This window comes from Acomys minous, assembly GCF_964271855.1.
Source record: "Acomys minous genome assembly, chromosome: 14".
In the NCBI taxonomy this organism is placed as follows: Eukaryota; Metazoa; Chordata; class Mammalia; order Rodentia; family Muridae; genus Acomys; species Acomys minous.
Genome location: NC_140496.1, coordinates 82471218 through 82489371, shown reverse-complemented (window position 1 = coordinate 82489371; position 18154 = coordinate 82471218). Strand labels below are relative to the sequence as shown.

General features: G+C 38.9%; 1 protein-coding gene across 47 annotated transcripts in view; it reads left to right on the top strand.

The window, feature by feature from the left end:
• ANK2 (ankyrin 2) overlaps positions 1–18154 on the top strand; it is a 574434-nt gene that overhangs the window by 441605 nt on the left and 114675 nt on the right. For all 47 annotated transcript variants that reach the window (XM_084755448.1, XM_084755450.1, XM_084755414.1 and 44 more), the window contains 3 exons: positions 3748–3846; positions 5320–5418; positions 13057–13155. In XM_084755448.1, coding sequence (XP_084611574.1) covers positions 3748–3846; positions 5320–5418; positions 13057–13155 — 297 coding nt within the window. The remainder of the gene's footprint in view (positions 1–3747; positions 3847–5319; positions 5419–13056; positions 13156–18154) is intronic.

The window sequence follows — 18154 nt, the reverse complement described above, 5'->3', positions numbered from 1 at the left end:
TATACAGATTAGACTTTTCAGAAGGGAAAATTCAGATTTCTTTGTTATTTAATTGCAAATTCCCTTTTTTCTGAATTCCTTTTTTTTTTACCACATTGCTTATAATCAATAATAGCTCTGCACATCATGAGCCAAGCAATTGCTTTTTTCCTCCTGTCAATCTTAAAATACTTGCCATTAAATCATTTTCCTCATATGAAATAGGTCATTATAAATGAGAACGTTGCTTTCATAAGTCTCTAGTGTGTGTGTGTTTGTGTGTGTGTGTTCTCCTTAGTCACAACATAAGCATGATTGAAAGTATCCTATAAAAATTAATCCACACTCAAAAGCAGGTGACTCTTATGAATGTTGGCTTTTGTTTTGGTGGGTTGTTCTCCAGAATAATTTGATTTTCAGCACTGAGCTGGGGACATAGAGAAGTTGCAGAGTTTTAGGCACTATGCAGGATTCAGAGAAAGTGACCTATTTCTCGAATCTTCTTTATTAACATATTCATCTACTGAGATGCAATTTACTTGAATTATTTGCACTGCTTCTTTCTTTGTTCCTTTTTTTTTGTGCATGACATTAGGGGTCAGGTACTTTAACTTAACTGCTTGATAAAACTGTTCAGGACTGGAATCATACAAATTTATTTTAATTACTAATTAGTATCTTTAATGTCTTAGGTACTCCTTGGGGATAATTTTTATACATTATGAACAACATTTCACAGTCTGGGGCAGTCTGATAATGAAGGCCAATGAGAAAGCATCAACTGATTAATTAATATAAGTGATAGAATAATATTATTTTACTTGAATAACTGGGAAATCATTTTCCAGCAACCAATATGATTTTTTTGAAATTAAATTGTAAACTTGAATAATTGTGACTTCTCCTGGGAGTATACAGCACATGTACACTCACCCCAGAAAGGGAACCCACAACAAATCACTGAAGCACAGACACCACCAACCTGGTGAACCAATCAATTTTATAGGGGTTACTTACAAGAATAACGGTGGGAGGCTACATTCTGGAGCAGAAGTGCTGCTGCATCACCAAGGCCCCCTAGCGTGGGTAATGACTGACAAAACCTGGGAACGTGGACAGCACTGCATAGCCTTGCAGACAGCTCAACGGGCTGGAGAGAGTGTCCTTTCCAAGCAATGCTGTTCCAAGCCTGTTAGAGACAGCTCAGTTGGTTTTGGCTTCTTCCAGGCACCTGGTCTGATCTTCTTTGTAGCTTGGTTTATTGGAGAGGGCCTCTCAACGTTAATTGCTTACTCTGCCAGGGAGCTGCCTAGTGTGGACCTGGGCAGTTTCAAGTACATCCTGAAACTGTCTTGAGTTATTTACCTTCCTGCTTTTAAGAAGCTCCTCTGCAACCAGCAAAGGTGGCACAAGCTGGTAATCCCATCACTCAGGGAGACAGAGACAGGATGATCTCTTGTGAGTTCGAGGCCAGCATGGTCTACAAAGTGAGTCCAGGATAGCCAAGGCTACACAGAGAAACCCTGTTTCAAAAAGCCCAAACCAAAACTGAACAAAGAAGTTCCCCTTCAGGTTGAAATGTTTCAATCTTGGAGGAAACTATATAGCAATAACAGACATATATTCAGAATTTGTCTGGGTGATAGGAAATATCAAGATAAAAATAGAACAAAAATTTGACATATTATAAAATAATTATGGGTTTACGGATTTTTCCTGTAATTTTGGCATGAATACATCACCTACAAGAAGAGTAAAAGAATCTTGATTGCTTTTGTGGGAATCGAGTTCAGTTACTATTCTTACTTTCATATCTTGCTTCTCTGCAGTTAAAAGTCTTTTGCAAGTAATGTTACTGAAAGCATCAACCACCTTCGATTACCTAAGTCATATGCATGTTTAGCTTAACATTTTGGAAACAGTACCACCAAATTCTATACACAAAGTAAAAAAAAAAAAAAAAAGACTGGTTGTGGCTTGTAGAATATCTCTTAGAAGCAATAAAGCACATGCTAAAATCCATTTCCACAAAAAGGAAACTAGGAAATAACCTGAAAATTGTGCGATGTATTAGCCAGTGAGTGTGTTTCCTCCTTTACTCTGCCTTGCTGTAGAGTAAGGGAAATAATCATGTCTTTGAGCACTTCACTAAGACAAGAGCTAATATATATCTATTGCGAAGAATAGAATATTCAACTACCACCTCACAGAAAAAAATGATTTCTTCATTTGATTTTCAGATTTTGCTTTTGAAGCATTTGGGAGATAAAATATTTCTCTACCTACATCATTCCCTTAATATAGTTTCTTTAGTCATTTCAGTTTAAAAATTATATTTAATTTATATTCAAAATAGGATTCAGCTGCACTATTTTCTTTATTTCATAGTCATATTGATATGAAGCTTTTTTATTGAAAATTGATTTTTTCTTACACAATACATCCCAACTACAATTTTTCCTCCCTCCACTCCTTCCAACTGATTTACACTGATTTACACACTGACACAGACACACACACACACATGCACGTACATATGCACACATGCACATACGCACACAACCCCCAAGTTCCACTCCTCCTCTGTTTCTCTTCAGAAAAGATGTTACCTCCAAGAGACAACAGCCAAACACAATAAAATAAGATACAGTAAGATAAGGCAAGCCCTCATACCAATGTTGGACAAGGCAAAGCAACAGGAGGAAAAGTTGTTTGATATGGGTTTTTAAATTTGTTTTCACTATAAGTCACAGTCTGACTGAACAGATGTAGAAGGGATAAAAAACCAGTGTGGATGGTGCAGAATGAACTGCACATTTTTCTTGAGAAGTTTTCACAGTTCTGAAGAGGAAATGCCAACCAATGCTCTTTTAAAAATAAGATCAAGTGGGGCTAGAGAGATGGATCAGTTGTCAAGAGAGCTGGCTGTTCTTCCAAAGGTCCTGAGTTCAAGTCCCACCAGCCACATGGTGGCTCACAACCATCTATAATGAGACCTGGTGTCCTTTACTGGCTTGCAGGCACCCATGCAAGCAGAGCACTGTATAAGTAATAAATAAATAAATCTTAAAAGAAAATAAAGATCAAGCGGTTGGGAAGATGGCTCAGTGTGTACAAACATAAGGAACCTAAGTTCCAGTTTCCTGAACCCATGTTAATAAGCTGGGTGTGGCCATGGGCAAGCCTGCAACCTAGTGTAAGGGTGGGAACAGAGGACTGCTCACCCTCACTGGCTGCCAGCTAACTCTAAGTTTTGTAAGAGACCCTGTCTCAGGAGAAGATGGTGGAAAGTCATAGGACAGGAGTCCTAGCACACTCCCCCTAGCACACACAACTGTAAGTAACCCCCACCCTATCTCGTCCCCACACATGAAAATAGAAAGGTCAAAACAAAGACACTGTCTCTTTAAATCTTTGATTAAAACATTTATTAATAATTGTTAATCCTGTGTTCGAAACTTTATTTGGTTTCATCATAATCTGTTTTTCTCTAATAAGGTAAACAAACTCAGGAAACACAGTTTTGTATAGACAATTAGCCTCATAAATTAAAAATATATTTGCCGGTCAGTGTAGGATGTTTATTTATCTCTTATGAGACTAAACTGTAGAGTTTTATTAAAGAGTTTGTTACATGACTTGTGTCGCTCGTGTACGTGGCAGGCAGTTGCACTGTAGGTTTTTTGGTTATGCAGTTTATCTGGTTACCCAGCGGTTGCTTTCCGCAGTGTAACGATTGCCTCATCTGCTGCTCTTCTCTTTCCCTAGAGCGGATTCACTCCTTTGCACATAGCTGCGCACTACGGAAATGTCAACGTGGCGACTCTTCTTCTAAACCGGGGAGCTGCGGTGGACTTCACAGCCAGGGTATGTGGTATCAGTACACGGTGTATTGTAGGAAAGGAAATGTGAACACTAATGGCTTTCATTAAAGTCTTACACTGAACTCCCTTCTTTCATCCTAAAGATTCTGAAGTTTTCACTATGTTAATCTCAGGATGATATCATAATCCAATAAGTGAAACATAGGAATCTGGGAGCTGGAGAGATGGCTCCGGGGTGTGCTTATTAAACTTTTCCAGAGAGCAAGAGTTCGATTCTACATTTATTGGGCTGCTCACAGCCACCTTCAGTTCCAGCGCCAGGAGACCCAAAGCCCTCTGTGGGCCTCTGAGGCCAGAGCACTCAAGCACAAAGAAAATGAAAATAAGTAAAATAAGAATGTGTCAGTAGTTGAGAAGAGTAATTTTGACATGACTTTTGATTATTATATTATAAAATAATGCAAAAAAGCATGAATTATTAACTTTCACTCAGTAGATGACAGTATTAAAATATTAAGCACAGAGTATATAGGAACAAGTGGATATACAGTTAGGTGACTTTTTTCCTCTGTTGGTTTAATGAATTGAAGATTTACTCTGATGTCTTCCAAAAATACACAGGAAGACAGCACATGGAATGGCGCACTTAATGGTCTGCTTCTGTTATAAAATGTATATACATTACATATAAAATTCACATATTAGTGGTATTTAACATGATTCAATTGATACAGGGTTTAAATATATGGAAAATTATGACATTCCACAAATCAGACATATATCCTTACCATAACGATGCCACCCAGTATCTCATAATACAAATACAAGTTTGTGTGTATTATTGTAGTCCTTAGCATCTTATGTACAGGCCATGTGTGGTGAAGTAGATCTGTAACCCTAGGACTCTCGAGGCTCAGGCAGGAGAAGTTCCTGCCTATGGCCAGCCTGGGTTACACAACAAGTTCTGGGCTAGCCTGAGTTACATAGTGAAATCCTGTTTTTAAAAGAAAATATTCTTTTGTTCTGAAACTATTGTTGTACTATTCTGAAAGCATATGTTATACTGTTTTTACAGTTATTTCTCTCTATGTATTGTTTTGAAGGGGTTTTAAAGACTAATTACCAATGCATATTTTAAGTATATTCACCTTTGATATCTCAAAGTACATGACAATAATAGAGAGACATTTTCCTGAGCTCTGTATTAGAATTAGAGTCTTTGCTGCTACTACACAGGTGTCTTCCTCCTGTCTCTTAACTGTAATTTTACATCCAATATGTTACTGTTGTTCTTGACTAACAGGTATTTTAGTTCTATTTCCTATTTTTTTTTTAAACACCTAGCATTCACAGTTTATGGGCCTATTTGTTCCTTATGATCAAACCTATTGGGCCATGGTTAACAATGGGTCAAATTACCACACAGGTCACACCCTCCTGATAGTCTTTAATAGGAAGCTGTGCACTCATGCCCTACCATATCCAACCTGCTCGGTTTGGTCTTTCCATGGCACAGAATGGGATCACTCCCCTGCACGTGGCTTCCAAACGGGGAAACACCAACATGGTGAAGCTCCTCCTGGATCGAGGTGGCCAGATCGATGCCAAAACTAGGGTGAGTGTCTCTGTACCTTGAATTTCCAGCCATTCTTACGCTCTGCAGCCTGTCCTCCCACACTTTGGAACACTTGTCACACAAGCAGTGGGTTTTCAAGGTAATTGCTCTTGGGTTTGATTTCAATCTCACACAACATTTAAAGATTCCAACTAATAAGAGGAAATTAATGTCTGCTCATAAATGCCTAGAGAAGAAGACTGCTAGCCCCTCAGTGTGATGGTTTTTCTTGCTCAGTTTCTGGGAACAATTATCAAGGCCAGCACTCACACAGCTCTTCTTTGGGTAGTCATCAAGAAGGCAAGTTGACTGGCACATTCGAGCTGGGAGACTGTAGCTTTTGCATAAAGTGCTTTCATGCAGATTGACAGGTTCTTTTTTTCTTCTATTGAATCTATTAGTCATTTCCTTAAGTAGTTGTGCTATAGTAATTGGAACAAGAGATTTTCTGTCCTGCTCACAGGGCCGCAGCTGACACTTGGCAAGATATACCTTCATCTTGGTAGAAGTGGAGCCCTTCGTTCATTTCAAAGTTCTGAAGTGGAGTGACATCCTAGCATCTTAATGCACGCATAGTTAATAAACTGATGCGTTAAAAACAGATTCTGAAGGCAAGCTGCCTGGTTTCAAATCCTATTTGTCCCATTCATGAAGCCAGATAATGCTGGCATTTTTCTGACCTCACAATTTAGTGAATAGCACCCCCTAACTTCAGAAGGTTATATGAGGACTGACTTGTAGCTTTGTTATTTTCCTTCCTGAAATGGAGGTTTTAGTTCAGTTAGTACAATATCAACATGCAGGTGTAGGCTGGAGGGCCTGAGCTACATGAAATTGGAGAGAGAGAGAGAGAGAGAGAGAGAGAGAGAGAGAGAGAGAGAAAAGAAGAAGAAGAAGAAGAAGAAGAAGAGAAAATCACTTTACTCATATTTTTATAACAGTAGTGATATTATGAGCATTTTTTGCTTACACACACATAATATCAGCTTTCTGAAGTAGAAATTGGCTAATAAAAGACTTCACAAAAATTTTAAGTATTTTTGAAACACAAAAGTGAGCCTTGAATAGTGATGTACACCTGTAATCTCACTATGGTGATGGACACATGTGAGCCTAATACTCAGGCAGAAGAGAATAGGATTATAATTCTGAAGTCAGCCTAGGCTGCAGACTGAGTTGAGTCCATCCTGGGCTATGTATAGGGACCCAGTCTCAAAAAATAAAAGGGAAGAAACAGTTGCCCAAATACTATTTCACTACCGAGATAGTATCTTCTATATATGAGAGGGAAACTGCTCCCATTAAATCTAAAAATATGGTCACCTAAACGAGATCTGTGTAACAACATCAGTTGATGTACCCACATGGATAGGGAAGTTTCAAAGGCTCTTATGAATGACTGCTAAATACAATCAATTGCTGTTGAAAAGAGGACAATCGGTCTTCTCCAGAGACAAGGCCAAGGGGTCAGCCCTTGGCATATGTACATATATGAGATACTCCAAAGGGACTCAGCAACGTGTGTGTGTGTGTGTGTGTGTGTGTGTGTGTGTGTGTGTGTGTGTGTGAGAGAGAGAGAGAGAGAGAGAGAGAGAGAGAGAGAGAGAGAATAATAAAAAGATATTATGAGTTTGAGGAGAAGGCCATGGCCACAAGAGGAATTGAAGCGGAGGAAAGCATGAGTGAAAATACAACAGGCATTTAGGAAATTCTTGAAAAATTCTGTGTTAAAAAGTATTTAAAAACTTCTTTCAAAAGAAACCATTCAACCAAGCAAGCAAACTAAAGAGACAAGAAGACAAAGCAAAACCAAAAACACCCAAAAAGCAAAACAAACAACAACAAAAATCACTGCTAAATTGTGTGGTGAAGGAAGTCTTGAAGAAGGTAGATAGAATGTCTATTTTCTCTGTACGTTCTTTTACATCCTGAGACTTCATAGTCTCACAGTCCAAACAATAATGGTCCAATCCACGCATGCATACATCTTGAAGCTAGCAACTGTTTTAGTTTCTAGAATCTTTAACAGTCCTAGACAACGAGTTCTGTTCTTCTCATTGCCTCACAAACAGTGCTAAAAAAAAAACCAAACAACCAAACAACCAAACAAACAAACAAAAGGAAAAAGACCTTCATTTCTTTTAGGACATTTGTTCTAGGGTCTCAGTGTCATGCCATGTGGGAGTTTGTGAGTTGTTTTGTCTACTGTCCAGAATGTGGTGGCCTGTCCTTGAATGGAAATTTTGCCTGCCTTCAACCTTTGCCTTGGAACTGTAATACGCTGTGGATGGCAACAAGGGGACAATCTGACAGTTTGAGGATGCTCGGGCTTCACCTGTCCCCGTTTCCTGTATTGCTGTCATTTTTCTTACCTTAGGTCCCCCGTTTTTAAAGCTTAGTGCATTATTTTTTTTTTTAATCTTGGCCAGTGCCTTAAAGAAGTTCACTGCTTTTGTTAATGCTGTTCTGGAGCAGACACTCATTAATAGACAGTTGGTTTTGTTTTTATTTGCCATTATAGCACTTTTTTAGTTTTCCAATGATGTTCTTGTTATCATGGTTCACACGCACTGCAGGTACAATTAAAAAGTCTAACACCAATAGCACTGTATTTCCAAAAATCAAAGCGTACTCAGAGGTTCAGAGATATGAACTCTCTTGCTTGTCCTGCCTTTAACTAATTGTTTTATGCAAAGTTACCAAGTGGAAGCACTGGGAATGGAATTTGTAGCCACATTTTGAACTCTGTAGCCTTTAGATAGAGCAAATAAATTGAATTTTATTCAAGAATTAAGGTATAAAGAGTAGATTTTCTAGTTCTGATTAGAGTGTGGAATTCTGTTCTTTCATTCTCTCAGCAGTTTCCAAGTTCTTCCTTGTCCAGAGTTCAAGAGACCTTTGGCTAAATAAGCCAGATAGGTCTCTATATTTCCAGAGTAAGTCACGGGCTGGTGGCATTGCTCACTAAGAGGTGCTTGCCTAGTATATATGAGGCCACATTTGGTGTCCAGTATTGTGAAGAGGGAGGAAGGGAATGCAAGTGTGGGAAAAAGACAGACAGACAGACAGACACACATACACATGCACATACACGCAGAGACAGACAGACAGACATACACACATGCACACAGAGACAGACATACAGATGGACACATACAGAGACACAAACATCACAGACATGTAGACATATAGACAGACAGACAGACAGACAGACACACATACACATGCACATACACACAGAGACAGACAGACAGACAGACATACATGCACACAAAGACAGACATACAGATGGACACATACAGAGACACAAACATCACAGACATGTAGACATATAAACAGACAGACAGACAGACAGACAGACAGACACACACACACACACACACACACGAGCTGACCATTGTTCCCAAGGGATACTGTATGCTTGTGCATATTTAATATGCTTTAAAAAAAAAACAAGGTAAAATGAAATGCCTTATTTTGTAGGCTATCCCTTTGCTGACTTCCATGGTATAAATATTCTCTCCATTATCCACCAAGAGCTACCAACATGGTATCGCTGTAAACAGAATTGGCATGGGGCATGAAAAGTGATCTCATTGTGTTTCCTGTGTCTTAGCTTCATTCAGCACGTGTGGCATGGTTGTAAGCTTTCCACCAGGAGCTTAACATTTCTCACGATGAAATAACAGTGCTCTACAGCATGGTTAGAGTCTTACACGCTGCCCACAGCTAAAAAGGTCATGCTCCTCTTACCAAATGAGTCAAGCCTGGACTCAAGAGGTGTAACCTGGGGTTGCGAGGTCTACTCTGGAGTTATGGTACTAGATTACTAAGATAATAGAATTGAGTTTGCTTCCTGGTCTCTTAAAGTATATTTGAAATAGAAAATGCTTAAATTTTTAAAATTATCATCATAAAAGGATTTCTATACACATAATTAAGCAATCTTAATTATCATAATTTTCAGTTACTTCTAGTAATCAAATGGTCCACAGATAATCAGAATATAGTGTATTCCATCCAGAATTCTCTCTCACCTATTCATTCTTTTTCACGTGTTTGAGATTTCCATTATCTGGAGAAAAGGAAAATTTATAGAGGTTTTGTTTGAATAATAAATGAACCTCTTTCTGGTTCCTCCCTGCTGTCACTACTGTTTTGACAACCATTGGGGCATTTGGCAACTTAGAAGCCTCATCATCAACAGACTATAGTATGAGAGTCTGGGACATTTTAACCAGAGTCCCTCGTTAATGTCTAAAACTTCATACTTTACTGTTAAACTATAAATTTTATAGCTACTTAAAATGAAGACTATTAATTTGGGTTTTATTAAGGCTATTATTCTTTTCTGTGTTAAAGCTTATTTATTATTTAAGTATAGAGCTACCCCATAGGGGGATTATATTTAAAATATTAAAACACACATTTTAATGCCAGCAATAAAAGTAGACAAGACACTAAAAGATATTGAACAAAACATCAGAAAAAAGGAAGCTCCCTTTCTGCTTATTAGAAGAAATAATTAGAGGAGTGGTAATAGCTACCAACTGTCATATGTGTATGACTCTCTGTGTACTTTGCTAAATATATTAGAAATATCACCTTATTTTCCCTTCTCAATAACTTACAAAACATACATTATTTTCTCGAGCAATATGAAGGTCTTCATTTGAGCAAGGACATTGCTAAGAGGGTGAAACAAGATCTTAGCACAACTATGCAACGTGAGCTAGGACACACAGCATTTTTATAATCATGATCTGAGTTCAACATCCATTACTTGAAAAATAGCACAGTCAGAGATCGAGGAATGGAAAAGATAAGACAAGAAAGGATTACACAAGGCAATTCTGAACTATCAGCTAGACGGTAATGTTCCGCTAATGTTAACTGAGTAGCTTTCCAGAGAAGCCAGCACATCTGTACGCCTGTGTGTCTGATTTTAGTGAGGAAGAAAGTGCACAGGAGGAAGAGAAGTTCAGACATAGGCTTATAGCTTAAAGGCCCTGAAATATAAAGCATGTACAAGAATTGGCAATGACTTGACAGCGTGCGATGTAGTAAGGATTTCAATTCCAGCCAGACTGAGTTCCTTGAACAGTGAATTTGGCATCAGTGAACACTGGTCCCTCCTTAGGGCAGGTACACTGCATCATTAGCCATGAGACTGAGACCTTAGTCCTCTCGAGTTTGTCAATGCCCTTGCAGGGATGTTAAAAGCTTTCTAAGGAGTTCCTATTGTTAACTGAAGGGTGCTTTTTGGGCTTTACCATGATTACACAGAGACTATTTCAGGCAATTCATTAAAATGATCCATCCTGCTTCACTTGAACACTCTAAGCCAGCATCCATCTCCATGTCTGTCTCCTAAAACTGTAAGAATAAGAGCACCCCTCCTCATGCATTGCATGGAACCTCACCCCGTAGACACGGGCCACTAGGACTTTGTGTCTCTGGAGTCCAGGACACAAAGTTCTCTGCTTCCTGCAGGACATTCCTCATAGTAAATATTGATGAACCCTCAACAAGCCTGTCATTTACTATACAACTTATGTCACCACTGTGAGGTGCTGGTATCAAGACAGAAAAGTCTGCCGTTTTCATTTTTTCTCCTACAGCACCATCTCCTTTTCACGGTCCTGATGGGAAGTCTTGCAAATAATGTGGCATTCCCAACAGCTGGGGTTAAATGCTTTCTCTAAAATGGAGGGTCTTCGTGCTAATTCCGATACCCCAATTGGCAAGACTGATTTTAGCTATTCAGTATCTTCTCACTGGCTAAGTAGATTCAACAAAGCAAAGCGTTATTAGTGTTTAAAATCTTAGCCAAAAATAGATTGGGCACTCAAATTTAATAAGGGAGTTAGACATTTTAAAGGGCCTATTTATAGGGCTGGAGAGACAGCTCCTTTGTAAATTGCTTGCTACAAACATGAGGACCTGACTTTGATTGCCAGAACCAATATGACAAAGTCATCTATGGTGGTGGGGGTCATTTATAATCCCAGTTCTAGGGAGGTAGGCACAGGTGGGATCCCCAGGAATTCTGCCCTGCCATCTTACCCTCATTCATGAGCTATAGGCCAAGTTAGAGACCTAGTCTTAAAAACTGGGTGGCTCCTGAGGAATGACCCTTGAGGCCCAACTTTGTGTATGCGTGACCATGCATCCATGTCTGTATGGAGACTAAACACACACATATGCTCACACACAAAGTCAGAAAGAGTTATTATGGTGTAATAGGCAGCATATTAGGCAGGCTCATTGACCAGTGCAGTGTTCTGAGGACCATGAATATTGTTGTCAGAGACCCAACAGGTGAGAATAAATGAAGCTCTTATAATTTTAAGGATTATTAACTAGAGATGACATTCATAGGAATACTCAACAAAAGCCCTCAGTCAGGACTGGGAGATTCTGTAGACACCTCTCCTCTATGTCCCTTTGTCTTTCTCCCTTGGTCAAACCCAGCCAGCTGCCAGGGGGAACTGTTGGTCATGCAGAGACGTAACCAGGCATGGTGAGTCTGAAGAGGAAACTGAAGAAGTTCTAGCATGGGAATGCAGAATGTTACCATCCCCAGGAACCGTTGTTCTTATAAGAAAGATACAGCTTGGCAAGATGCTTTAGGAAACAGAGACATGAAAGACAGGCCATCAGAGTTCTGGATAAAGCTGAAACCTTCTCATCATTCTATTTTTCCATTTATCTGGCTGGTACCCATTGTCTATGTTTCTTTCCTTGGACAATCTTGATGGTTTTCCTGAAGGCTCCCATCACCAGGCTGACTTAGGCATGTTACATCCCATTTTCTTACTAATATTTTGGTAGTCTTTAAAGTGGTTTCATCTCAGAGTTTTCATTTTCCTCTCAACTCTTCCTTTTGCCCATGCTACCCTGAAAATGAAAAAAAAAATACAGAGGCCATTGAGAGTGTGTTCAAGAACCAGAAGTTACCCCAAAAAGTCCAGTTTTGTCATATATTACTTGACACAGTTTTAATTCTATTTGTTGATAATAAATTTCATCTCTGAAATAGTTATATAATTTTTTGATAAATGTTAAAAATGTTAAAAGATTATGAAAAAATCAGGGCACCACAAAACACTTTAGGAAAATTTAAGAAAATAGGTACAGTTCAAAAGTGAATGTTCATGGACAAATTAGAGCAGGAACAATTTTTTTAAAAAAAGTGACACAAAGAAAACTGAAATCAAATAGTATAATAGTACAATCTCCAGCTGTGGGTCCAAGTGAGTAGGATGTTAGCATCCCATTGATGCTGCTGTCTGTGCCTTTTCATCTTCTGGAATGTGCAAAGCCTTGAGCAGAGGTCAGCCTGATCCAATGCAACCTTCCTGCATTGGAACAGAGGTGGTGGGGATGAAGGTGGGGGAGTCTCTGCTTTCCCTTTCTAATTCTGAGTCATGGTTTTTTCTGTCTTTTGTTTTCTACTCTTCTTCTTCTTCTTCTTCTTCTTCTTCTTCTTCTTCTTCTTCTTCTTCTTCTTCTTCTTCTTCTTCTTCTTCTTCCTTCTCTCTCCCTTGTCAATAGCAATAGACACAATCTTGGTTTTGTTTGTTTGTTTTTAAATGAGTATGAACACAGGCTTAATTTTTTTGATTCTCTTGTCAGGACGGGTTGACACCACTTCACTGTGCTGCACGAAGTGGGCATGACCAAGTTGTGGAGCTGCTGCTGGAACGAGGTGCTCCCTTGCTGGCCAGGACCAAGGTGAGTCATTATGAGTAAGATGGCATCCGAGAACACATCAAGGCACTTTGGCTAGTCTCTCCTCTTAACTAAAAAAAACACCAGTCAATTCTTTTTACTCATTCAATGAGCTAGGAATAAGAAATACATAAGAAACTGACAAAACTATTAAAATGAGCAAATACAAGCATCAAGATGCGCCAAATGAATACCTCTTTATTCCTCCAAAACTTGGTTAACCATATCATATAAAATAAGAATATTAAATATATTGACATATATGAGATTCTTACATTGCATGAGCTAAGATGTTTTTTATCATTTTCTAAGATAACTATATAATACATGTGGAATTATCTGTAAAGGTAATACCATTAATAGTAGAAGATGAAGCTTTGAGCTTTCATCTGTTTCTTTTGAGTAATACTAAAAGAAAAGCTACTTAATAAAGTTGGTGAGCTAACCAACCCAATCCATTAGGGAGTAATAAATATGACTAGAGCAGCATTCCTTTAGATTAGCTACCTGTAAAGAACCAGTAAACGAGATTCTGTTTATTTTGCAGAACACAGTGAGATTTTTGTTTTGGTCTCATTTTAGTAATATGGTTAATAAAGAAAACCTATTTCCATGTGAATAAAACTCACGCAGCAAATAAATTGTTTGGAGATTTTTTTCTCCTTCCTTCCTTCCTTCTTTCCTTCCTTCCTTCTTTCCTTCCTTCCTTCCTTTGCTTCCCCCTCCCAAGACAGAGTTTTTCTGTGTAGCTATGCTATCCTGGGCTCACTTTGTAGACCAGGCTAGCTGCAAACTCACAGAGATCCGCCTGCTGCTGCCTCTCCTAGTGCTGGGATTACAGGTGTGTACCACCATGCCTGGCTTGTTTGGAGGTTTTTATTATTGATATTTTATTGATAATTTATAAACTTTATTTTATTTTGCATGTTTTAAAATATCTATCAGAAAATACCATCCAACATATATTGACAATAACCACCAAAAGTTATTGGTATATGCAGTAATTTTTAGATCCTTAAATATGACAAAAAATCTGACTATGTAGATGTCTTACATTTTCTCCTAATTCCTCTCTTTTCCAACTCCCTTAATAATGCTGAAATCCACTGTTTCTAGCAATGGAGCAATATGAAGAAACCAAGACAGTGGCTGCACATAAATCATCTTCACTATGTACACATACATACACACATGCACAAGCACACACACACACACACACACATATATATGATATGTGCACGCATCATTCATAGTACACAATGATAATGGAAATAATGCAGATAACCAATGTAGCTAACCAACTCTACTATTAAGTAAGTATTCTAATTAGCATTACCCAAAAGAAACATATTAAAGAAGCTCAAAGCTTTATCTTCTAGTGTTAATGCTATTACATTGACAGATAATTCCATATATAGATACAGATATGTGTATATATAAGTTTATTGTGTATAATATATTGTATATATTGTTTTCTGGTTATATGTAAGATAGATAGATAGATAGATAAATAGATAGATAGATAGATAGATAGATAGATAGATAGATAGATAGATAATAGATATTGGTGTTTTGAGACAGGATTTCTCTGTGTAGTCCTGGAACTTACTCTGTAGGCCAGACTGCCTTAAAACTCAGCCTGCCTCTACCTCCCAAGTGCTAGGATTATAGGAATGTGCCACCACATACAGCTCAATTTATATTTTAATTAACATTTTCATTGATATCATGTGAAGCAACGCAGAGCTTTGCTTAACATATATAGAGAATGCAGCCATTCTGTAAAAGATGTGTTCTAACAGCCACTTAAACAAACAACAGCAAAACATGACTTCATTCAAGAAATACATAAGGTGAAATAAGTTATCTGCACTGTTTTCATTATCATTCTGTACTGGGAATACTTCAAAATATATTTTAAAATATGCAACAACTTAAACTGGGTTGTGCAGAGATACTTATCAAAAGCTTATTGAAGAAATAGACTTCTTGAGATTTCAGTCCAATCAGGTTATACACAAAAATTTTTAAATACATATAAAACTGAGGAATGCATGATCGTCCAAGGAATTTTCATATAAGGTTGTTTATAGTTTACCTATAATTGGCACACAACCAGCAAGTGTATGGATTACCTAAGTGTGTTTTTTTTTTAAAGGATAGTTTCCTATCTAACCAGGAGGCATTCAGATCTAAGGGTTCAGCACAGAGTATTGTTGACCGCATGGTTATACCCATGCATTCCTGCATCTAGCCAATGTGGATGGAGAACACACAATGTGCCAGGCACTGCCCTGGGACTAGCAAGGTGAATGCTAATCAAAGAGCATGTTTAAGATGCTTAGAATCTTCAGGGCAGGAGAGACAGGAACAGGTTATGAAAGGCAGAGCTCTGTGAGGGTAAGGGACTTGTGGCAAATGAAACAGTCAGGTTGAAATGGGACTATGGCACTGCATGTATGTGGCAGCATAGCGTCCTCTGTTTCCTCCATTGCAGCTCTCAGTTTGATTCATCCAGTCTTCCTCCTTGAAGCGACTTTACCTCATTCTTTGAAAGCTCTAGCTTTCAGCAAACATGAATCTTTGCAGAATTCTCTGACTACTGACTGTAAGGCCTCTGTAATTCCCATGCCTAACCCCACATTCTTCAGCCACCCTTTCTGTCTCTCAGCTCACTCACTCTAAATGCCCAACCCCAGTCAGTGTCACTGTCTAACCTCACCCTGGACCCTTACGTCTGTCATAACTCTTATTCCGCATCTATCTCTTCCTTGAAGTTCCACTTCCAAACACTCTCCCCATGGCCTCTGCTGACTAAGCCCGTGTCTCATTCCTGTCTCTTGAGTGTGGCAGTTGTGACAGCATTGCCTTCAGACTCGTGATCACTAACCTTAGGTTAGCCCTATGTGTTGCCTGACAAATCACACTGCAATTTCTATAGTGATTCATCTTGTTCCCTGCTAACCTAAGCCACAGTTTCTCTTTAAATTGCTTAGCATCTTTTTCTTTCCCCCCTTCATACAACACTGAGAAAAACTGAGGCAAGGAGACAGTGTCCACAGACTCGCACTTTCACAGCTGTCTGCTTCCATGGACCACAGCCTGTGGAGCCTGTGTTCTTTCCTATTTTATCATCGGCGACAGCTTCCTATGGCTCCCTTTTCTAGATGCTTTCCTTATCCGCCTTCTAGGACACGATGCTTTCGTGGATTCCTTCTGCTTCTCTAGCATCTGCTGCCTTGTCTCTCTGACTGTTTCCTCTTTACCTCACAGTCCTCTGGCTGCTAGCAATTCTGGAGGCCATGCTCTGTCTCTGCTCTGTCTCTCCTCACTCCCTTGCTCTGAGGTCTCCTGCAGTCCATCTTTATGCAGTGCCTATGCACTGCTGACACACATGTGGATATTTCTACAATCCTATATGTTCATAGCAGCTCCCCGTGCCTCCTGGAATATTTACTGGACAGCTCCAATTAGGTTAAATGATATTTTGTCCACTCGTAAACATATCCTCTTTGAATCTTGTACCTTCATTCATGGGTACCTCACTTTTTCAAGTTCTCAAATGGAATGCCTCACATCATGCTGGACTCGTCTTTTTCTCGCTCTACACTTTGTCACCTCTTCCTTCTACATGTCTCATTAAGCCAAAAGCTGTTGAACAGCCTCATTGCCACCAAGGATCCCACTTGGATCATTGCAAGAGGCCCCAACTGGCTTCTGTTCTATCTACAACCTATCTGTACACATTACAGATAGGCAATCCAAGGCAATCCTGTTGCCCCAGCCCCTCAGACTGTGCCTGAGCTCTCTCATAATGTCTCTTCTGCCTCTGAACCCCCTCCTCATTCGCTCACCTTACTGCCTATTGAGGTCTTCCCTGTGTGCTCCCGACACAGGGCTTACACTGGTTTTTCTTCTGTCTTATATACTCTTTTGCCAACTCATCAGGCAGTAGTTTGGGATGGCATTTGTTGTCTCTCAGAGATTGTATAAAATACCTCCATGCCCTTCTGGCTTTCACACTCTTCTATGGCTAACTCAGGTGTTATTCTAGTGAGTCTGCCTTTGTGTGACTTGGTCTTTCTCCCACAAAGTTTTCAGTATCCTTTCTTTGTGCTGAACACTTAGTGCCCTGGTTATTACTATGTGTCATGGGGACTTTCTTTTCTTGTCCTGTCTGCTTGCTGCTTTATGTGTTTCTTGTACCTTGATAGGCATATCTTTCTTTAGACTGCAGGAATTTTTTCTATGATGTTATTAAAAACCATTTTCCATGTCTTTGATCTGGGTTTCTTCTTATTCTTCTAAGCATATTATTTATAGGTTTGGTCTTTCCATGGTGTCTCAGATTTCTTGGATTTTTTTTTCTTTTCTTTTTTTTTAATTTTAAAATCTTCTTGAGCTGAGCTATTCATTTCTTCTACCTTGTCCTCAAGATCTGAAATTCTCTCTTCCACGGTTTGAAATCTCTGGCGAGATTTACCACTGAGGTTTTTGTTTGCTATCCCAAGTCTTTCATTTCCAGTTTTATTTTAGTTTGGGTTTTCTTTAGTGATTCTAGTTCTACTTTTATGTCTTGAAATGTTTTAACTCAACTGTTTGGGTCTTCATAGTCTTAATAAGGCATTAATCCATATTCTTCTTAGGTTACCTGAATATATTCATAATAATCCTTGTCTTGTACTTCTGCTAAATTGCATTTATCTGGGGATATTGCTGTAGGGTTTCTGGCCCCTGGAGGATGCCTACTGTTCTGGCTCTTTGTGTCTTTTTTTAATTTTTTTTATTTATTTATTTTTTTTGCATCTCAATCTAGGTATCTGGTATAATGATGTTTGCAGTATTTTTTGGTGTAGATATCTCATCTTGTCTTTGTTGGGTGGGTGCTCTGTTCATTGGTTGCTGTTGTAAACTCTGGATCTGAAGCAAGTGTGGTGCTGTGGGATTCCCGGTAAAGAGTGGGTCTGCAGGTTGGTGAGTGAACACAAAGGAGTGGAAATGG